General features: G+C 37.6%; 1 protein-coding gene across 3 annotated transcripts in view; it reads right to left on the bottom strand.

The window, feature by feature from the left end:
• FAM120A (family with sequence similarity 120 member A) overlaps positions 1 to 23,951 on the bottom strand; it is a 53,853-nt gene that overhangs the window by 9,205 nt on the left and 20,697 nt on the right. The window contains exons 6-15 of one of the 3 annotated variants that reach the window (XM_083795913.1): positions 23,223 to 23,320; positions 22,648 to 22,931; positions 21,170 to 21,257; positions 17,667 to 17,891; positions 14,229 to 14,403; positions 8,542 to 8,791; positions 7,076 to 7,190; positions 3,120 to 3,329; positions 1,981 to 2,164; positions 863 to 1,000 (exon numbers count right to left, since the gene is read on the bottom strand). In XM_083795913.1, the coding sequence (XP_083652039.1) occupies positions 863 to 1,000; positions 1,981 to 2,164; positions 3,120 to 3,329; positions 7,076 to 7,190; positions 8,542 to 8,791; positions 14,229 to 14,403; positions 17,667 to 17,891; positions 21,170 to 21,257; positions 22,648 to 22,931; positions 23,223 to 23,320 (1,767 nt within the window). Of the gene's footprint in view, positions 1 to 862; positions 1,001 to 1,980; positions 2,165 to 3,119; positions 3,330 to 7,075; positions 7,191 to 8,541; positions 8,792 to 14,228; positions 14,404 to 17,666; positions 17,892 to 21,169; positions 21,258 to 22,647; positions 22,932 to 23,222; positions 23,324 to 23,951 lie in introns of all 3 variants that reach the window. The other 2 variants (XM_083795912.1, XM_083795914.1) reach the window with 2 other exon arrangements.

The raw sequence follows: 23,951 nt of genomic DNA, 5'->3' as shown, positions 1-23,951 counted from the left end.
GCGAAACATAGTTCAAGAAGGTAAGTACAGCTGAGTCAGATGTTACTGGTAAGACCATCAGCACTGAAAGGGTTACAAAATACAGCATTTACACAGCCACTATTAGTCATCAAACGTTAATCAGTGATTTAGTTCCTAGTGTATTAAGTTCAAAAAGGTTTGTACTTCCCTGTACAAGTCTTTCAGCTTCAAATGCACGTTATTTACAGGGGCAAAGTTACTCACACAATGAAGCATTAGAGGTATGTTCGCTCTTAGAATAAAAGCTCAGAGGCCAGAAAGAACAGCTACATGTATGGAAAAATTCCACCCGAAACGAGGGATTGGAATTTGCAGATTTCCATTGTCTCACCTCGAATAGGAGAAAAGCAATGGACACACAAATGTGTAAGTCAGTCTCACGCCTATGACCACACTGACACTGATGCCAGCAAGGAATGGGTTAGCAGTAACTGAAGTCAGTAACTTTTATACTGTGTTGTTTTACAAAAAGCTCAATTGTCCCCACATTTTAGGAAGTGACTGTTAATAGGTTCCAGCACAGTTCAGCTCACGACAGACTGCACCCTCACATTTGAAAGCGCAGGAGACAGAAGGGCTCGTTGCGTTTGCAGCTATTCTGTGCCCGAAGGAGGGTTTCTAGGCGCAAGAGGCTGGCACCGAGGGGTGCGTGGGGCCGGGACAGCCCGGGCAGCAGAGCGGAGAGCGCGGCCTCACAGCAGCTGGGCCAGCTGCGGAGGGGGAGAGCCGAGACGGTTAGGGAGAGAGGGAAACTGGAGTCAGTAGGAAGCCTCAGACCAAACCGTAAAGTGAAGGAAGCTGTTGCCAGAAGCTCTAAGAAAAGGGTTTGGGGTATAATTACCGCCCTGAAACTTGCTAGTCCTGTTGCTGTCATTGCCAGAGAAGGCTCCGGAGTGTCCTGCCGCTGCCGCCACCCGGAAGGCCCGGTAAGCACCTGTGGCTACTGTTTCCCCATAAGGGCCTCCGAAGCCATAGACTCCTGTTAGACCCAGGGTAAAGAAAGACAGGGGAAAAGCTGTGAGGGGGGCAGGCATCCGGGAAGGCCCCTAGCAGGGCCGCTGCTGCCTCCTTCCTTCCTCCCAGCGCCAGCAGCAGGGGCCGCGCTCCTGTGCACCGGGTGAGAGGTGCCTGGGCCCAGCCCAGGCCTATGCGGTGCCTCGGGGAGCACTGGCCAAAGCTCTCCTGCTGCTTTCGGCGAGCACGGGCTCTCCCGTCCACAGGGAGCGGGCCTTCTGCTAGGGTTTGGAACAGCTACACCAGCCTCTATGGCGCAACGAGCACACAGGTGCTTGCAGCTACTTTTTGGCAATGAGCTTCAATGGCTACAGTGGTGGCACCCCAAGAACGTCTTGCTCTGAATGGCCAGCATCGATACACTACGGTCCTATGCACCTGGGGGTGGTTTTGAAAAAGGGAATCATTGTAGAAACAGCCTGGAATGGTTTAACCAGTGCTCTCCAGTATTTACACTCGAGGGTGCCAATGGTTAAATGACTGTAGCAAAATAGAGAGGGGTGGGGAGGAGGAAAGGTTGTCTTCAACTCCGAGAGTTAGACTGCGTCCATTCATTTAGGTACTCTTCATATTTATAAACAGGAACATTTTGAAGCAAAGTACAGTTCATTTAAGAGCCTTTTCATATCATCCAGTGTTGATCTGTTCCTCTTTTTTTTTTTTTGCTTTTTCATACAATAGCTGTAAAAACATTGTGGTCTGGCACAGCTACTAAAAATCCTTATGGAAATATGCAGCAATACAACACATTCCATGATGCCAGGCTACAGCTAATAAAAATAACAATAAAATGCAGTGATTGGCACAGGACAATACGTGCCAAACAGTTGTTTTTATGTATTTTTCCTATGAAATTGAACAAGCAAATCAGTTCAATTTGGGGAATGTGAAAAACAAGGTAACGCTTCATGCCCATGTGTTTTGCACTGCTGCCCCATCACTTACCAGCAAAGCCTCTCCCCCTGCCCTGAGGTGGTGGGACTGGCCCGAAGTGTCGAGGATACATAGAAGCTGGATAGAAAGGCATGGCAGGTGGAGGTGGGAAAGGGAGAGGATGGTTCTGCCTGGAGAAATTTAATCCTTCTAGGATGCTCTGACGCATCTTTTCAACCTTGGCTGCCTGCTCAGCCTATGAATAAAGAGAAGGTCAGAAACAGATGTTAGAATTCTGGTTTCAATTGTACAAAGCTATGTTCACAGAACAAATTCAAAGAAGAAAGCAAGAGAACAGAGGAGTACATAAGTACCACAAGGCTAGCTAGTAAATTACAATAATTTATCTTGCATACCTACTAATAGCTCAACGATATATCATGTGTTCACAAGAAAATCCTTATTTATCAGTAGAGAGATGGGAGTCTAAACTGAGACAGTTTAGAAGTTGAAAACACCTAAATTTTAAAAGTTAAAAAGGGTTTTCCAGAAATTAACTGAGAAACTTCAGTGTATAGTCTCCTGAAAACTTAATGCAGCCCTTTAAACTTTAAACAGAATAATCATTGTAAGCCTGGACTGCAAAACAAAATTTGTCTGGAGGCTAACAAGCCTGAGTGTGACCACAGCCACCATCAACATCTAATCTAAAAGGAGTTTCCATTGAGTCAAAAGTAGGAAGTAAGCTGTTTTGTTAAGAGATTTCATACCTCCCAAACAGTTGGGGAAAAAAAGTTTTGGTCACTCGGTAAACTGTTAATTTTATCAGATTCCGTTTTTACAGTTAGATAATAACTTCAAATAAACTAGGTATATAAAAAATTTAATTCAGTTGTATTTTATGATGGCTGTAAGAAACGTGAAAAGATTTTGAGCTTAAGGACTATAAGAATGACTTCGCACTCTTTAAAATAAATCGGAAATTTCCTTTCATTGTAAAACTATGGCAGCTCAGTCCTTTCTGACACAGTTGCTAGCTCAACAACGGAGTTAAGAAAGTAAATAGAGCTGACAAGTATCTATTAGCCATCCACTTTGTATATCCCTTTTAAGCAGAGAGATGATGTGTGAAGTAAATGACTGATAAAACACACCTAACACTTCTGAAAATCTAGCATACAATATTCTGTCACACTTCTGCAACTACACACCTGACCATCACAGAGGTCAATGAGCGGAACTTTCTCCCGGCTTGCTTTGATGAGCTTGGTCTGGAATAATTTTCCATCAAAATACATCCACGGACAGCAGTGCTCCCACGGAATTGGCTGCCCACAAGCATCGTTTGCAAAAAGTGCCATATCGACACCACTCATAAATAAAGCAGACAGCTGAATTCCTCGGGGATCGAGATTCTCAATCTGGTTAAAAAAATAGTTTATTTAGTAAGATAATAATGTGATATGATTCAGAGTTATTCCAATAGTTGCATTATTTTCAAAACTCTCGAAAACAGTGATTTTAAAAGGTTATCAGACTTTTCACATGTAATGGCCAGTTTGACTAGAAGAATCCATGGGAATCTATAACCTATATATGCAAAATTGCAATACTCAGGAAGGCTGCTGTTCCCATCCACCAACTCTAGAGGCGAGAAATAAAAGTAAAAAGCTATTTTCTTAACAACAAAGCGTAAGAAATTATTTGAATTCAATTCATTATCAAGAAGTCAGTAAAAGCTCTAAGTAAAATACACATCTTGAATTTGCGGTGTGTAGTGTCTAAAACACATCCGATGCATACTTTAGCTGCAGTAATATCATTGATAAATATGCAGTACTATACAGTACAGTTTTTCTTTTTTTTCCAACAAGGCTGAACCATATTAAAGCAAAGAAAAGCTTTACAAACATTTATAGGAAGTCAGCAGTAGAAAAGTTCATTAAAAAATTCATTTCAAATAATCTTGTGCTTCTGTGATTTTTCTTAAGGAAAGTTTCAGGAATGAGCTCTATGTTAGCATTCAATTTTAATTCCTACATACCACATTTCCTTTCCAATGCGTTTAATAATGGATTTTATAATAGCTTGGTTCAAGATTTTGCTATGTTAGAATGTGTCTCCTATAAATGAAGTGATATTTTTATGAATACGACAACTGTATTTAGGATGCAGGATAGGTAAACAAAGGTAGAATTACATAGTGACTAGCAGCTGATGGGGGAAAGCAAAAAGGATTTGCTTACAGCAAATTCATTTTTAGCTTTAGAATAAGAAAATATCATCACTGCTGTCCTCTAAAACACCTTTGAAAATACCATCCCCTTCTTGGGAACATTTTAAAGACCTTGGTATTAAATTTTAAAATTAAACTACATTACCTTCCTTATGCATAAGCAACCTTTAAGATCCAAAAGACTATCCAGATCATTTTGCAGATATGCAGCTGGGTTCAAACTCAGCTGCTCTTTCTGTCTGACTTCAACAAAAAGAGAAGCAGCTGCTTCATATGAAGACAGTAACAACAGCACATGAAACATTGCATCTTTCAGTTAACCAAGACACATTATGCAAATCATCCACATTACTCTTCATGTATGATTTAAAATTAATACTTGGAGAACAATTTCTATTAAACAAAAATATTGTATGCTACTCATCACTTGCCTTGTCTCTGCCTTTCATTTTGTGTTGGAATGTAAAAAATATTTTTTCTAGGAATTCCTTTCTTAGATCTCCAAGACCAGCAATTTTCACAGTGGGGTTTCCTCCTCTTTGCATCAAGTCTTTGATAACTCTTGTATATAACTTTTCCAAAATCTCTGCCCCTGCATGTTATGTGTTTATTGTGCTGTGTTTTGAAAACAGATATTGAATGCTACATTGCTGATACTCTGCTGTTTTTGATGCATCCAGCCTTGCCTACAAAACTGTCGTTAGAGTTTCCACTGATATCTACAGGTACAATTACTCCCCTTTAGGAGCTTGAGGTAGATATCTTAAACCACGCTCTCACTGAGACTTTGAAAGGCTCTCCCTTCCTACTCTGCTACATCCAGTGTTTGTCACTCAGATAAGACCATCTGTATTTCTTCTGAGCATACAGGATAACTCACTGTCAGTTTGTTCCTTTGGTAGAGGTTTGCCACTGCTTCCCTGAAGACAAAGCACTGCTCCTCACACAATTGCTGTCGTCTTAGAGCCAGAACCTCTGAGATTCAATTCAGAAAGGCCCAGTAAGCACACAGGGCTTCCAGCATGAATGTCTCCCTTGAAAAGGAGTTCCGGCAAACATCTGAATGATTCTCTTGACAGACTGCATTTACATTTAGCCTCTGTTCAAGGAATTAATGCTAATGAGCAATACTCAAAAATGCTGTTCTCGAGACCCTAATATGCTTATAATTCATGTTACCAGCAATCCAGTCTTGAGTGCTGAAGCAAACAAGTGGTCCTGCACGAACTCATCAGATGTTCATTGTAGCTGTCCTCCTACGTATTTCTTCATATCTTTTTCAACAGTGATAGAACAGCCAAATAAATTTTTCCTGTTGGATTTTCTTTTTCATTCTTCAGAATATGGGAAAAGGAAGACGATTTAATTTTTCTGTTAACTCTGCCATTAAGATTGGTAACATTGGTAACACTAGTTGCTGCGTGACAAGTTCAAATAGATTGTGTAGCGTTTTCTTCCCCTGACACTTATTAGTATTTCTATGGCTAAGGTGTTGGGTTTCCACAAGCAGATTGATTTAGTTTATAGACTGAGAAATCCTTGCCAGGTTGCTACATGCAGGAATGCAAGCCAGGCTCTGCTCATCACCCATAAAAGAGAAACAGTCACTTGCTGGCTTTAAAAATGCTCTTGCTGACCAGGTTTTAGTGGCAAAACGTTCCTTAGAAAAGCCTAATAGATGAAATCTGCATGAGCTTAATAACGGTTTCTTCTTGGAAGAGCAATGCTAGGACTGCTGCTTTTGTCTGTGCCCCTTTGCAGTGTGTACCTGTGAATATGAGTAACTTGAAAAATACATACCCGGCTTCTCCTTGCCAATTTAACTAAGGAGCGCAGCTGGGAGCAGAACGGATAACTAGACTTTCCTGACTTAAGCCCTATATATGAAAAAGACCATTCAAAATGATTTCAACAGAAGGTTATGTGATGAGGTGATCAGCATCTCCCCTCCTTTACTATGTTGATCATGAAAGCAGACAGGAGATCAGATAGATCACTTCCAGTTGTCCATTCCTTATACATCCTAATACCTCCCAGTACTTCTAGTTATCAGATACACTACTTGATGTAACCTATGCTATGTAGAAAACCGTATCTATAATTATTTCCATTCAGAAAAATGTTTGCTTCAAATGAAGGGCTAAATTCTACCATTTTATTCACAGTAGAGATTTTTTTTTTTTTTAGGTTCTAAACAAATTTCATGAGCTAACAATGTAGGATCAAAAACCAAAGACCAAATCTCGTATTTAACTAAAAGGCTGGAAGAGAAAACTGCACTGTGAGCATGTGATAGCTGGGTGGAGAAATCCTCTGGAGTAAGATGATGTTGCACAGACTGACAGGCATTCTGTATTTACAATAACGACACTACACTAAACAACTTTATCTGTATTTACTTCATCTAATACTACAATATTAGAAAAAAAGAAACTGAGATCTTAATTTTTAAAATCCTTAAAATAATTTTTCTACAATTCTGTATGTTTTCCTTTTATAATCCTGCATTTTAGCATTCAAGATTATGCAAGGCATTCTCCATTTCTTCTTCATTTAGTTGTTTTAAAAGTCATCTGAATGCTGAATCATGAAAAAATAGCCAAGTTTGTATTTACACACAAGAAAAAAAGGTCTATTTAATGGAAGCACATTTGTTCTACAAATTCCAAAAGACAATTAGTTAAACAGTGACAGGAGTTCTGTAATATAAGAACATGTTTAAAATTTTACTTATTTACTCAGTGAAAGAAACAGGACTGATTATCAATCTTCACAACACTTAAAAATATGAAGATTACTATTTTGGAAAGTGTACGTAAACATGCGAGGCTTTTGGTGAGACAGGCATTTATGCATCACCTGCTACAGTTATCAACGTGTGTCAGCTGGAAATAAATCTCTTAAGTTATGGAAATTATAGTTAAGAGCTACCTTTAGTTCCTGAAGCTGGTCAGGTTCATAGAGCTTTGGAGACAACGCTTGGGCAAGAAAAGCATCGAGTTCCTGGCGACGAAGTATACGAACCCCTGGCCACTGTACCATATACCTATAGAGGAAGCCAGTCATTAGCCAATAGTTTCCTTTAACAGATAAATCAAGCAGCATTTTACTTGATCAGAAGTCAGCAGAATGCAACATCAAAAACAGAAATATTTTTTGTTGTCTAGATTTCAATAGTTAGAACAGCCAAAATGTTAAATAGATTTGAAGATTAAAGATCAAACCAAACACAGACTGGCTGTGAATCACTTCTGCAATTCACAACAGAATGACCTGCTTCCAAGCGAAGAGGTGGAAGACAGGCCACTGAAATAGAATTTAAAACATAAGTGGTTTCTGATACACCTAAAAATAAAATAATGTTAAGGTTATTGGTCTTTACAAAAAAAACACTAATGGTAAAAAGATTTGTGAACATGGCTTCCAAATAACATACTACTCAAAAATGACTTAGTCAGTGAATTTTATGGTCTCCACTTCAGATAAGTAGCCAATGAAACTTCATGTCTAAGTAAACAACAATTTATATATGTCATATGTCACAGTAAAGAAACATGCTATCCAAATGAATGAGTAGCTCTGCTTTAAGATACTATTTGTCTATTCTTTTGTATAGTTACTACTCTAAAAGGAGAAAAAGGACTTTCAGTGCTCAAAAGGCAAGACATAATAGGATAGAACTGAACACAAATTTACATTTACCACTCTCAAAAATGGCTTAAAAATTCTCCTGTGCAACAAGCCAACCCTGCATTCTGCCAGATTTATAAGCTAGTCATACTGAAATAATCACACCTTCCCAAAAAGGTGAGCAACTTTCATTTCTAGTTCAATTTTCATTCTGAAAATTAAATAAACATTTTGGACTTTGTGACTTTCTTTTTAGTAGTATACTTCAAGTGTTGGTTATCATCATCTCAACCAGATGAGCAACTCTATCACAGGGAACCTAAACACACCATAGGCAGACTATCATTCACATCCACTTTCAATCCCAATAAGCTGTTAAACAGCTGTTCTCTGAAGAGCTTACTATTTTGCTTTACAGCTTCACCAACACAGCCTCTGAGACTCCAATTTTTTTTTTCTTGAAGTTGAAGCCTTGAGTATAGTAAGGGTAAATTAATTCAGATGCTACAGTGGCCTCTTTGCAACACAAGATTTTTTTTCTCTTCCTTTCAGTTCTCCAGAGACTGAAGAAAGAAACCTTGAAGTATACAGCATGCTTTAAAGACTGCCAAAAGTGACATTTTAAAAATGAAACAAACCCAGCGAAGTTGCAAATAGGAATTAACACCTTCTATACTCGGTTTAATACAAAGTTAGATATATCAGAGAGTTCATGCTGAAAAGTAAAACCTTTCCTTCATTCTGTTTTACCACAAGGTAACACTGACCTTAGTACACAACAGAGCACCATAAGATGAGTGGGCACATTAGTTGGATTGAGCATTGCTGGTGTATCTGATCTCATACAAGCCAAAAATGCCCTCATTCTTCGGTTCTTATCTTCCACTGCTTTTCCCAGCCACAGCTTCTTCAGATTAGGACAGGTCCATTCCCTGAACGCAAGTGCTTCCACCAGCTCAGGGGTTTGTGGAGATTTTCCTTTGTAAGCAGCCCATTCCTTAATTATCACCGGTGAAACTATAACATGACAACAATTGAAAGAAAGAGAACTCAGGGTTAAGAAGTATCACATATTGAAAAATTTCTATGCAAGAGACTTTGTTCCCAAAAGTATCGCTTTGAGATTGTGATACATCCTCATCACACTGTTGTATTGTCAAGTCAAATTCTGCATGGACCATCCTTTAATTACCATCACTTACAAAATAAGCGCATGCAACCAAGTGTACACTAGGAATGTTACAATAATTATTTTCAAATCAATATGCAATACTTTCCTCTAAAGTATCTGCATCATTGATCAAAAACCTACAGCAATACAATAAAATCAGTACATAAATACAAATATTTTTCTAGATGTGCTCTTTTAGGAACAATATGACCTTAGTGATTTTATTTAAATCAGATTTAAAGCTTATGTCATACTTCTTCATAGTTGTTCAAATACTGCAATGGAATTAGATCTCAAATATGGGTTTATATGTTGTTGTTTTTTTTTCTAATTAGCATTTTACGAAATTTGCACATGCCTTTCAATTTACAGCACTGCTTTTTATGAAGAGGTTAGTATTTTTTGTCTGCTATGCTGTCTTTCACCTATGAAAACTGTGTTCAACTCCATATTGCTGCTAAAGCCCCTCCCTTCTTTATGTTTGACGGCAACTAAAACAGAACACAATTTAAAAAAAAAAAGTCAAGGCTGAGAAATGATATCTTTGGCCTTGGGATGACCCCAAGTTTAACACAGCTCAAAATTTGTTTGCACCCTTCTTAACTCAGAGCCCAGTTATGCAGTGTGGAAAGACTCAAGGAGCTTGTTAGTGAAGCTTCAGGTTACAGCCCGGAGAGATTCCTCCGCTAGCAAAGCGGCGCAGGAGAACAGACCTGCTCTTTCTGCTGGAAGCCTTTCGGTTAGGGATTGAGAGGAGAGTACCGCTGGTGCCAGGATAGCTCTCACAGCTACAAAGTCTCCTTCAGCAATCAGACATCAGCTTTGCAAATGATTTCATAATGAGGGGCAGGCAAACCATGGCAGAGGCCATGATCTGGATTATAAAAGAAGCTCCAGAATACCTTAAAGCACCCTCTCATGCTTTTCTGGACTAAAACTACTCTAGCAGTATAGCTATGTTTTATAGACCTCAGGCTAAGTTTTACAGATAACACGCAGCAATGAAAATAAATATTCTGATATATTTAGTCGGTAGCCTCACGACAAAATCATGTTCTATTTTGGTTGCTCCCAGTTTTTAATGTGCCGCTCAGCTATTTAAGATGGGCTTTAACAGCCAGCAGAGCTACTCTGTTATTTGTGCAGGGTGTATCACGCTGGTGTTCACTTCTTGTTTAGGCCTGGGACAGTAAACATGGACACATGAAAGGACGGATTTTACAAAGGCTTTCAAATACTAGTTTAATTGCTTTACGTCTTGGAAGCAAGAGGTACTTTTGGACCAAAACCTTAGCTCTCCCAGCAAATGGCTAGGGAAAACAATGAGGCTACTATGCAGGACAGCTTAATCTGTTCAGCAGTGAGAAAGCCAAACTGTTGACAATTGACATAAACCAGTTATTTGTGTTTTGGAGTTCTTCTCTTCTTCCCTTCAACCTCCTTTTGACAACAGAGACAATACTCCCAGCTACACTCAGTTTCTCAGTTTGGATGCCCCTCCAGAGGGGACTAGATGCAAATTTTGTGAGCACACATCTAAGCACCCTCAGAAGACCACCCCTCCAGCTTTCACCACTCCTCTAACAGCAGATGACAGCAAGGAGACAGAGCTTTACAGAACACAAATGGTCTGTAAAAACAGAACAAAAACATTCGTTTTCCCTCAAAAGGTACCTTCCTCAGTAATACCATACCTGCTGGAGATCCACCCTGGTTTCAAAATTACGCCGAGTAATGGTTATTTTGGGAAAGATAACCATTCTTCTTGGAGAGTGGTTTAATATGAAGGGCAGTCTAGTGGACTGGCAAACATTTCCCTCCCCCCCAAATGATGGAAAGGAGGAATTACAGCTGTATCAAGTCAAAAAGTAACTGCAGTACTGTTCACTCAAATTTAGCCTTTAACATAACAGACGAATCTAGGACTTGTCCGTATCTATTTCTCCAGGGCCTTTCTTACACATTTGACAACTCTGTACTGGGACTGCTGCCAAAAATGCCATCTTCCTCAACTGCTGAGTATCTCTGTCCTCAGAGGAACGCTTTGTGTTTTCTTTCCAGGACTTCCACTTGGAGATAAGAAACGTCTCCCCTGAAGACTGCATTAGCAACAACAAACACTCAGGATCAGAGGATGTTCAGCCACGACACCACAGAGCTAATTATGCTGTTTTTTATACTAAACTTCCTCCTGCTGCCGATCAGTAGATTTGACTACTCACAGTAGCCCAAGTAAATGCACTGCGTACTGATGTCTGCTTTAACCATCACCCTTAGGACACTGATGGCCTGTCCAAGAGCAAAAAAGGTCAGCACCAACCTGCACTAAGCTAACTAGCTTGATAAACACCTGTGAATGCTGTTACAGGCTCTGAAGCCATTAGCAGCAGCATTCTGCATGCTCCAGCTGTCTGTTAGAGCCCTCACCGCTACCTGTGACTCAGATTTTTCTGGTATACTCTTTGCATTTTTTTCCATGATCTGAACATGAGGTGTGAGTTACCCACCACCATCAGAAAATGAGCTAGCTAATGAAGATTAATCAAGACTCTTCTAGCCTTGTCATCATCATTGACAGTACAGCTTGAGCTACGCATGCTTGATTTTGCAAAAGGGCTATTGCCCAAGATACGGCTTTCCTTTTGGCAGAAACAGTGTCAGCTGAATACATCCTTGATGGAGAACAGTACATCACAAGATGGCTAGGCTTAAAATAACAAACCCTCGGATCCAACCAGGAGTTACGACAGCTTGTACAAGTGTGCGTTTTTGCAGAGTGGAAAGGGCAGATGGTTTCATCTACATACATATATTTATTAGAACCGGGGAAATAACCCATTTCAGAGCTTGAAAAGAAGAGCAAGTCAGACATTTTGACTGTATCCCCTCACAAGGAAGGGGAGCACAGCCAACGCTGCACACTTGGCAGTAAAAGCACAATGAAGAACTTTGCAATTCAGCTTTTCATGTCCTCTGGGAGGAGACATGAGGACGTGTACAGCAAAGGCATTACTTAGCAGGCAATTATTACTAAAAAACCTCACTGACTACCTCTTCCAGCAGATCTGTTGTTTTTAATTGACTTTTCAACTACATAAAAATAATGATTTGAAAGACAGAAAGAAGTCCATTTTAAGAAAGATCCATTATCTTACTGTCTATAAATTTAGTACTAATACTGACATATCAAGTTTATTGTGTACTTTTCACAGCTTCCTATAACCCTCACACACAATGTACTTGCAAATTATTCACACACAATTATTATATTGCCAGTGTAATGGTTTGTACAATAAAGATGACAGAATTTTAGATGCATTAGTAGAATCATCAATTCTCCACATAAACCTAGGGAAAGTATACATGCCTTTAGAAATTAATTTCTTAATTCTTCTGATTTTTTCTGTTAATTACTGTTTCATACTTATTTTTTTCAGAGCAGTGATAAAAATAAAGGCACTAAAGGGGAATCACCACTGTCAGTTCATTATAGCTTGTGTTGTAGTCCTCAGAGAAGTTAGTAGCAGCCAACGAGTGTGACAAATCAATTTGAGAAATCTGCTCTTGCCATTTGAGACGCTATTCTCTCCCTCTGTCTGGCACAGGCTACCTAATTCTTGCTACTCCGTAACAGAGACAACCAAAAGAAACGCATTCGTGTAACCTAGCCCTTCCAAGCCACAAGTGTGCATCTTAGCTCAAATCTATCTTTACTAGCAATTGTAGCTTTGCAGTGAAGCGCTAATCTTTGGGCAGATGTTCCAATTTTTGTTTTCTTAAGAGCATGGCCAGTCCTAAGACAGAAGTAGGTCAGGTAGCTGAATGTGTCCTGCAGCAAGATTTGCTGGAGCTCCTGTAACTACACCAAGTCAGCAGTAGTGTTCTTAGCCTCCACTGAGAATAAACCTCTGAAAAGCAGCATAAATGAAGAGAAAATAGAGATCATATATGTATTCCAGCAGTTTACTGAGAACATTCTAGGCTTACAAGATGAAAACATTCTGAAAACCAAAGCTGACCTTCAGCAGTTAGCTATTTCACCACTCCAAATATTGTAGTACACTTAAGGACAAATGTCTAATGAGGTCAAATGAATACCACAAATAACTTCATTATTTTAATCCTGAAATGACCTTGTAACCTGAAATACTATTACGTTGTTTGAGTTTAAAGGGTTAAGGTTTTGACAATGCGTCGCAAGACATTACTCAAACAGGGTAAATATTAATTCCACAAAATAACGAAGATTAACAGTTTTTCAAACATTGGAAGATTATCATCTTCCTTATGAATGTACAAAAACATCTAACAATTAAAAAATGAAAAAAGGGAATGAATATGAAGTTTGCAATTGATTCTTATTTTTGTTCTTTTACACACGAAGACTGAATAAGGCTTTCCTACGTTCTAAGTATCTGCTTCTTATATTTAGCCTAGTGACAGCAGCCTAGATATAAATACTTCTGCTGCTGCCATCCACTTAATGTTTCAGCATTACTTTAACCTTTATAAGATGCTAATGTAAAGTTCATTCAATCATATCCTTGTATGCATTTCTTTACAAGTAAAACAATGCAGAATGAGGAGGGTGAATTTTCTGGAATAAAAGCAATTCCTGGAAGCAGAAAACTTAAAAAGTTAACTTCCAGATTAATATGAGATTAACACTGATCCTTCTGACTGAATTAGCCATAAGATCTTCTGACAAGTCTGCTCACAAAAGTTTAGTCTTCCTTTAATTGCATTACACCTGATTTCTGCAAATTTCAAACCAAGTTTTTATGTCAACACCTGAAAGTTACTAAACAGACTTGCAAAATTCACTGAAGCACATTTAATTATACATTTGGGAGGACAGAGGGGAAGACAGGGAAAGTTAACATATGCATGTCTCGTCCTCGAGGGGGGAAAAAAGCACACGAATTTGCATGCATATGCTCAGAATACAAGTTTCTTTTAATCAAGTTCTGCCATATACTTTGAAAACTACATCAAAATATGACATTACTTGCTGCAAGCCTGACAGCAGCTTAAGCATATACTTTAAAAAATAAACCCCAGAACTTGTTTAGAAAGGGTACCATTTCAAGTTCTTAAACTACAAGAAATAATATTTCAAAGTAAGAACATCTTTTTGCATTATCCATGGATCGAGTTAAGTCAAATTCCTCCAGCTCTAGTCACATTGATGAAATCTTAGTAATTATTCTCATTCAAATCACAGTACAAATGAAGACATGGCAAAAGGGAAGAGAAATAAAGACTGGATTCGACAGTACATACATTCTGGTGGAAGTCTGTTCTTTCTAAAAGCGAGTCTTTCAGTTTTCTTTCTGCTTTCTGCCAAACTAAACAGGACTCCGTAAACATACTGACGAACTGGCCTATAAAGCAGAGCAGCAGGAGGCAGGTCTTTGTTGGCTTCATCTTCTATAGAAACAGCAATTTTGATTTCACCCTTTTGTGTGAAAGAAAGCAGAAAAACACAACGTGTTAAAGTGAACAGAAAGTATTTAGGTATGCTCAATAACTCAATTCAGCCCTAAAATGAATCTCATCTAGTCAAGAAAAATGTGATTCAGCAGTAATGTGGATCTTACATATGAGAAGGTAGCACCAGATGAGGATTACCCTACTACAATCCGCTTGCTTTCCTCCAGTAGCTCTCCGTGTGTGTGTGTGTGTGGATTATCTGTGACCGTCTAATTACTGATCTTTACATACAGATAATTTCCAGGAGAAAAACAGTATATATGACAATATAGTAATGTGCTTATAGAATTAAAAGACATTCAAAGCACATTTGAATAATAAATACTAAATCTAGACTGCAGATAGTTATTTTAAAAAATATTCATGCTGTCTAAAATCACCAGCCTGACTTTATGATGCAAGGGTTTGAAACAGTGCTGGGGACTCACTGGAAAAAATAACATTATGAGAAGACCTGGCCAAAAAAACTAACTGGGAATTATACAAATACTGTTTCAAATGTGAGTAAATAAAGCTTTAGCATTTTATACTTTCTTTATCAAAAAAAAAAAAAAGCATGAAAGAACCTTCCAATATTCTCTCTCAAAATATCAGCAACATTCTATATTTTTTGTTTCTGTGCATTCAATCATTGTAAGATTTTCTGGGAAAGCTACTCATATTCCTATTTAAAAAGGTGCTGAGAACCACCAAACCTTTTAAGGTTTAAGTCTCTCTCATTTTTTTCTGACAGTGACCTCAACAAAAATTTCCTGAAGAATAAACCTTACCCATTTCCAGAGATGCATCTCACAAATTAAATACCTGCTGCTTTCTAAAAGGGCTTTTTCTTAAATTTTTTCTTAAAATTTTAAAATGCCACTAACTTATCCTTTCTATGTAGTAGAAAAATGAAAACCTGTAACATAATTCATGAAGTTTAACTCCTTATCAAGTAAAAGCAACCTGCAGAAGAACCCTGTCTATCAGTTCTTTCTTTTTTAATCTTATTTTACTGTATCAGAATTTTTAAGCAAATTAAGCTAAATCGTCCTATGTAAGGAGAACACAGAGTTAGAAAAACATTTGAGGAAGCCACACTGATTACATTTCCAGTTAAACTCTCCAGTAAAGAATGAGATACAGGGAAACACTACAGCATCCTATATGCTCAAAAGCCTTTGCAATCAACACAAACCAGATTAAAAGGCAGAAGTGGTGGAAGCTGTATACAGCTGTAAGTATATAACTACATAAAAGTTACTTGTTGGCTTCACACCCTAAAAATGTCAGCAATATTAGATATTTTTAGATATTATATGGCTAAAGTATTACACAAAAATTAGTTTTTCTTGTACACATGTACAATTAACGTTTTGACCTTTTTATTTTGGAAATAAGATCATTATGGTTTATACTCCACAAAGTGACAATAAGTGATGGCACAGAGCACAATGCCTCGCTTTACTAAATACTGCCAATTCCATCTCCTCTCATCTAAGATCAGTCTCTGGAATTTCAGTAGAGGATACTATTTCTAAATTATTAAAGGAACTGCAGTGTAGAAATTTATCAGGGAAACCTGACATAGCTGAGATTTCTGAAACCAGGTAGAAGATTGTTCATTTACAACTCAAGATAAATCCACCATTGCAGAAGCAGGCAAAAAGTTTCATCCCTAGAAAAGGAATAAGTTAACTCCCCTTTCATTTTCCCCCTGTATTTAGGGGAAAACAGAAGATTTTATGAATCAGTAGCAAGACTAACAGAAAAAAATAGCGGCATTTAATCCCTTCACTGCATTGCACCCCAAAGCCTTTATATTCAACACTGACAAAATGCAAGCACACTTTTGCTACTTTAATTATAAAGATGTTTAAACTGTCCCAGTAGTGAATACAGTAGGTGACACCTTGGAGTGATTACATTACGATATAGCTAGGTTAATTCAGTCAACGCTAAGTTAGGTATAAAGAACATCTTAAAGATTTGTCTCTACGTGTAACAGCAACAAAATCTGGGACATTTTTGTGTACCAATTAAGTATCAAGTAGTATTTAAGCGTATTAAGAGTATATGATTATGCAAACTAAGAAATAGAACTGGCATCAATGGTCTTCATAGGCCTTTTGCTTCCTCTCCACTTTTCTTTGGTAAATGTTGTAAGTACAAGAACATGACAGCTATACAAATATGGTGCAAAATAAACACATGGGATTTAGGAACTCCAAACCCTGATGCAGAAACGTCTATTTTTATGCATTTCAAATCCCAGCCTATTGTCCTTACCATCCTGAAATGGATTTTTAAGACTAATACAAACGACCAGGAATGTGGACAACACCATTTTGCTACATGCAGTACAAATATATATGCTGAATGGGCTTGATGAACAAAAAACAGCGCCAAGTGTTCTGAAGACTTCAGTGGACAAGAATTAGTTGTCTAGCTCTGGGATGCATATGTTTGCACTTAGAAGGAACAATAAAGTGTGAACTCATGTCTTTTGAAACTTGATTAAATTGAGCACAGTGCAGGAACACCACTGCTTACTTCTACAAGTAGCTTACCCATTGCTTTTCAAGCTGTCCTTACGTGGCTATTGAGGTAGATTTTTTATTTTTTTTTTAAACTAAAGATACTGCAGAAAGCGGCCTATGCTGTGTGAAAATGCTTGTAGCTTCCCTGGGACATTAAGGCTAGCACATAAAACAAGCAAATCAATGGCCAAAAATTCATATCATCATCAAGTTCATCTATAATTGCATTTTATGATTCTGTAAGAGGGATTTCTTATAGCTCCTATGTTTCTGTCAGGGGTAGCTACCAGGGATGGGAGGGACAAATTGTGAGGGAAAACAATCTAAGTATTTTTTGAACACTGAAAACAGAGAAGACTTGGCAGAGACACCACAGTACACGTTGGAGTTTTTAGATGAAAATGGGCAAATTATATATATATCCACACACACAGATATATAAAATATTTAAATAAAATATTCAGAAAAATGAGCCATTTTTTAAGTAAACACTTCTAATAACAGTCAACTCATATTTACTGGAACAATATATCAGCCCAGATCAGTGGTTAGAAAGCAGAAGGAAATAAACTGCTGGAAGCACTAAAAATGGACCAAAACTCAAAACATCATAAAGGATATGAAATTATGATGTTCTTATCCAGAAACGTAAGTGCAATTACCTTTACAAAATGATTATTTTATAGCACATAATTGTAAAATGTCATACCTTGGTTAGGACATGAAAGATGTAGGGATACATTAACCCCTTCTTGTGCCTGTGTTCTGCCACTCTTAATACTTCAGGTGCTACTGGAGGTAATGGAGGAGTAGTAATATCCATGTGGTTTCTGGTGGGCATTGACAACAGGCATGGGATTTGTGGATTACTGGTTTGATTCCCTTTGACATCAGCTGCCTGACTTCCTGAAGAAGCACTAGAGGAACCTTCTGCCTATAACAGAACATACAAAATAAAGTGCTTTTGAAAATGTACAGAAACATACCAGAAGATCAGCCAAGAGGAACAGCAATTTCCTTCTTCACTCACAATGAAAATAGTAAATCTTCACGTCATGATGTGTCAGTAGGTAGAATATACTACCCAACATTGACTAAAAGATTTTCGGAGAATGTAAACTTACAGCCTTTGCTTGCTAGCAGAAGACAATTACTGAAAAGGTATTATGTTAAAGCTTCAACTTATTATAACAGTAACAAGTAATTATTATTTTATTTGATTTTTAATTGCACAATACAAAAGAGTGAATGATGACCTCTTAATGAAATGTGGATGACCTCATAACGATTTCCAAAATTCTACCCAACTACATGTTTTAACTGACACGAAGGCTGTAATTTATCTAGACTTTCATTAACAAAACCCTCCACTGTATTTCTAAATGAAGCAGGAAAGATTACATAGTGCATTTTAAATGCATTAAAAATATAGTGTCTGAACTCAAAGGCCTTAAGTGTTATTTTTTTAAAACATAAAATTACTCTGAGAAGAAGAATGTAAGAGAAAATGGTAACATTTACTGACTGCAAGATTAAAATGGCATTTAGTTCCACTTCTTGAAATTTAGTTCACAGGCTTAGAGCAAAAACATGATGCATAAAAACGTACTGTAAACCTACCAGTGAATAAGCCTTTTGAAAGCATTTGTGTTATAGCTTTCACAGATACTACCAAAAAAAAGAGTTCATTCCTAAAAATCCTTGCCTACAAAACTGAAAGCTGTTTTTAGCTTCAGGAAAAAAGTTCATACTAGTTTCATGCCTATAAACTAATACAGTAATATTAGAAATTACTTTTTGTGCACTTAATGATACCTTATGCATGAGTATTTTCACAATTTGTGCATAAAATTTCACATGCTGCATACAACATCAAAAGCAAACCCTAAACAGAAATGGCCAAAGCCATGAAATCCCATACAAAGTACAAGAAATAACAGGAGGAAAAACACAAACACTCATAAGAAGCTAAATTTGTTCACCAGGCTTTGATGAAAAATACAAATCTGCCTTTTTTTTTTTTTTTAAAAAAAAAGGAATGATCAGAACCTCCGACAATCTTGTACTGGAAGGTGCATATTAAAAACAGGCTCTAACAAAATATCAAAGGGGGGACACTGTTTTAAGATTTTTACATTTAAAGCACACAATAAAAGAGGACATTACTGAAAGATTCTACTTTAGAATTGTAACCTAGACTTTTCATTTATGAAAATGACAATGTATAGAATAAAAGGTTAAAGCTTGTAACACACAACACTAACACAAACACAAGCTACTGGAGCTCTGTTAAACCTGTTACACTATCCTTACATTTCATTACCAGTTTAAAGATTTTTGTCCCTGTCTTCTACTACCCCAACAATTAAAAGTCAGTAATACTGGAACATGAAGAAAGTTTGCAAGACTGCCCATTGCTAGGGGCACACAGGGAGGAAGACAAAAAAAAAACACAAACAAACCTGAAAAGTACCTATGTTTTCTTCATTTGCACTACCCAGGTTCTTCCTGAATCTTTCACAGTGGTATTCAAACACCTAAACCGAGGAACTACTGCAGTAAAGTATTTTTTTTTTTTTTTAGTACTATGCAGTCACCCAAGTGAGATGAACACACCTTTGTCACATATAATCCCACACTACACAACTCCAATGCAGAAATTTTGACAGGTAAGTCAAAAGGGTAAGAAGTGCTGATTGGTGCTGTCTGATCTATGCTAACTTTTCAGCACTTCAAATTACCTGAGAAAATCACATAGCTCATTCCAAAGCTGAAACCTTTAGGAAATACTTCTTTTTCTAATCATTTTATATATACCTCTTCAGGAAGCAAGTTAATCTACAAAACGTACTCATACTTCTCCCTGTTGTGCTCAAGAGATACAACTGTCTTCTGCTAAGGAAGGCTAAAGAAGTGGCTTGATATTCAAAAATAAAAGTATACAAGTAGAACTCAAAGCATTTACACATTAAGTTGGATGCACTCAAGTTGTACTGCAGGCAAGCATCTCCTGGAAAGTTTAATCACTGCTTATACAGCTCTAATTCCACGTGTCCCAGGACGGGCAGGCAGGGGTGCACTGCAGCATGTCCCACCCGCCCACGACCCAGCTGCAGGGGAAGCACCACCACCATTGGCTGCCCCCTGCTCTCCATTCCCCTGGGAGGGCACGGGGCTGTGCAGCACACACAGGGCTTCACGCATGGCCAGTAGTACAGACAAGAAAGGAATGCAATAGGTCACATTAGCATTTGCATACGGTGACTAATCCACAGGCAGATACAGTTATCATGCAGGGCGTAGTCTGCAAAAATAATAACCAGTGATGGATGAAATCACCCGCTTGATATTTTAAGCACAAAGCCAAAGTTTACTGGAATTTCTATGCCAAAGGTACAGGGAAAATGTTCTTCTGTTTTTCTGCAGCATAAGTAACTTTTTTTTTTTTTTTTGACAAAAGACTAATAGCTAGCTCCATCACAAAAATGCTGAGGTATCACATGCAAATGATTCAAACACTAAACATGGTTCACACTCGGAAAACGGACCATCATGCTCTTAATTTGGCAATGGTTTTATATCTTCAAGTAATTTAATAGGATAACGTTAAGTCTTTAACAAGGGCTTAATTATTCCATCCTTACTTAGTAAAGTAGCAATACATTGTAGCTGTTCCCATGGAGTTACCTGAATATGTATTATGTGAAAACCATACCAAGTGGTTGTGAAGGACTTTTACTCCTCAGCTGAGCTTTAATACACCTATAACGGTCCATGACTAATGCTGAAATGTTGCATTAGAGCTGTTCTCACTATACTGTAGCTTACATGACATGGATCCTGTACCCATGGACTGTGTCCCATGCAGAATCCTTAGTAAAAATCAAAATAATGCACTACTGTAGATGTGGGTAGCAATATACATGGATGAGACTTAGCTAAGGGGTAAACATGTTCATAACTTTGTTTCTCTTTTTTATCTAGCATTTTCTAAAACAGCCTATTTAATTTTTATTTTTATGCATATGCTACAATATTCATTGGAAATCTTCTTACTATATTTTAAAGCCACTGCTTTGAAATTCACAAAAAAGTGTAAAAATTTATGTTAAATCCCACATATCAATTTTGAAAATTCTACTCACAAGTTTGATACAAAGATTTAGCACAAAATTATACACTGCAATTAATGTTTGGAACTTAACAAATTACCTTTGTTTGGTCTCCCAGGTCTCCACGTGTTTGACTTTCTGACTGGGTTCCTGTTTTTTCCCAGCCTATTTTGTTCCCACTGACATGGCTGAAGGACAACAAAGAAAAACATAAAGTTCTGCTTAAGGTATGATGTGATAAATCCTTGGCGACTGTTAACGGATCTATTGGCCAGAGAGGACTTTAAGGGATGCTATGTATTAGAAATGTTAATTTGTAGGAGTCTTGAAGACTTAGATAACCGTGTTTATTCATTTATACTATGTCAATATTTAGATCATATTTAAAAGCTATAAGGAATCCTTTACAATGACTAAATAACGTTCATGCAAAAAAAATTCTCGACTGAGCTTTAAATATTTGTCACTATGCCAAGTAATTTCTCTCAGTCAGATGAAGACTACTTCTACAAACAGCAATACTATCTAAACTTACATTTCTAAATTAATTCAAAACTTACTGCATACAATGCAGTAGACAGTCTTATGAAAAAAATGAAGAATACTTTACATGACATATTATTTGAAGTCAACAGACTGCATCAGAACAAAGTCCAAGCTACCATGCATAACTGTAGATACATTCAGAGTTTAATATGATGTAGAAGCATATTTCGTAGAATCACAGAATACTTTGGGTTAGAAAAGATCTCTAAGCTCATCTAGTCCAACCTTTATTTATACTATTATACACAAATTCAAACTTTTAGAGGCAACCACAGGCCTTCTAAAGACACAGGTTTTAGTTCTCACATCGTAATCCACTACACCTAACAAGACGAAGGTAAACACAAACCGCCACCGTTCAAATTTCCTTTTTGTAGGTCAGTAAGCAGTAATTACAAGGAAGTCTGCACAACTTTATTGCCAAGGACAGACATATGATCTACTGGAAGTCAGAAATACTTCTGCAGTAAACAAGGCACATTAGTAGAAGAGAGCAAGAACAATTTCACTGCGCCTTTGTTCTATACATAGCCTGTCAACGAGGGCTCTTAGGTCATTGCTTTAAATTTTGAGTTTCTGACATTCACATCAAGTTTCTCTGATAAACCACATTATCCCAAAATTTTAGAAGTGCAAACGCTACAAATTCAGCAAAGTTTCATAGTTTTTAGTTACTGAAGTTTTACTGAGTTGTACTGTGAGGTAGGAATATTTCCTTTATACAAAGAAAAGAACGGGAAGGTTTTGTGACATTTACCAAAACCTCACTCTTTCCTTCTTTCAATAAAGCATAAGGGCAGAAGTGGAAAAATATCCAATATTATTTGGTTTTGGATTTCTGCTCATTAAGGAACAAGGTGACTAGAGTGAACCATGAATATATTTGCAGTCATAGTGACCCAAGACTATTTTGTGAAGGTCTATCATATCACTAATAAGCAGATTTCTTTACTTTCAGGATACTGAATGATTATGAAAATAAATTTATTTTAGGAGAAGCTGAGTAAGAAAGCATCCTCATGAAAAACTTACTTCACTGCACCTCCATTGCCTTCATCGTTGTCAGAGGAGGATGATGTAGAAGAGGCAGGAAAATAGGTTGAATCCACATGATTAGGGCTCCCACTCTGAGCTGGATTTATTGGAGAAGATCGTTCATACAATGGTGTATGTTTTCCTTCATGAGGAATGTTACTGTAGTTGTTCTGCTCAGAAAGACTTTTTCCACCTGTTTCCAAGGTGATGGCTGGCTCAGAGAGACTGTATGGGTATGGACCCTGACCTTGGGCACCACCCTGATTGGACATCTGCTGGGCCTAAAATCAAGCAATCTTTCTTAAATGAAGGTAACAAAAAGACTTTTCTTTTAAAACTGAATATATTATTTAACCAAGCTGCACATTCCAACTGTACACATTAAATCTCAGCTGTCATGGATATCCACAAAAATTGTTCTACCAGAGTCTACAGCATCTTTATAGCTCCAGGGTTAAAACGCAGTCAGTGAACGCCCATGCTAAAAGTTACATATACCTTTCCCAGCTAGATTTTAATTCAAGGAGCACAGTAGGTTTTTCCCAAGGAGAAGGACAGAGGGTTACACTTACCACAGGTTTTGCTTGTAGTGAGGTCTGTGGAATGTTAAGTATCTGAGAAGGAACATATGGTGGCACTATCCCAGGCATTCCAAACTGATTTGGTCTGGCTGCTGCATTGCAAATGGGGAGGAGGGGAAATAAACAGGGGGGAAAAGAAAACCACTTAGGAAAATGCTCACTATTTATTTGACACAAATTTTACTTTTTGTATCCTTTTGCTTCTATGGTTTATCTTGTCTTGTTCTGTTAGCATTAGTGTTTTCCAGCATGCCTTTAAGTCAGTTTTATTCATTTTTGCCTTTTAATAAAAATAGCTTGTGAAGTCTATTTTACTTGCCTCACCTTTTGTCAATTGTTTTTCTCTCATTGCTGTACACTTCTATTTTACCTGGGAATCAAAGGAAACTTAAAAGAAAAAAGCCCAAGAGAGGTGATAAGCAAGAAGCTGACAAAACCAATGTCACAGAGACACACAATGCTAGCACTTTCTATCATTTGAGTATCTGACTTAGAGTAGACTTAATGCTCTTTTCGTTGTAGCTCTTGGAATGAAAAACAAACAAAAACCAATTAAATAAAAAGAAGAAAAAATATATTAGCGTAGCAGTATGGTAACTGAAAGTCATTGGAAAATTTCAGCTCAAGTTATGTTTTAGTGTTAAGAATGAGGGATATGTGTTAAGTGCTATGATCATATGATTAGTTTGTACATCTTGTGAGTAATCTGCAACACCGGAA

Source organism: Anser anser, assembly GCF_964211835.1.
Source record: "Anser anser genome assembly, chromosome: 12".
Taxonomy (NCBI): Eukaryota; Metazoa; Chordata; class Aves; order Anseriformes; family Anatidae; genus Anser; species Anser anser.
The sequence above is the reverse complement of the archived record's forward strand: the minus strand, read 5'-3'. Positions and strand labels throughout refer to the sequence as shown.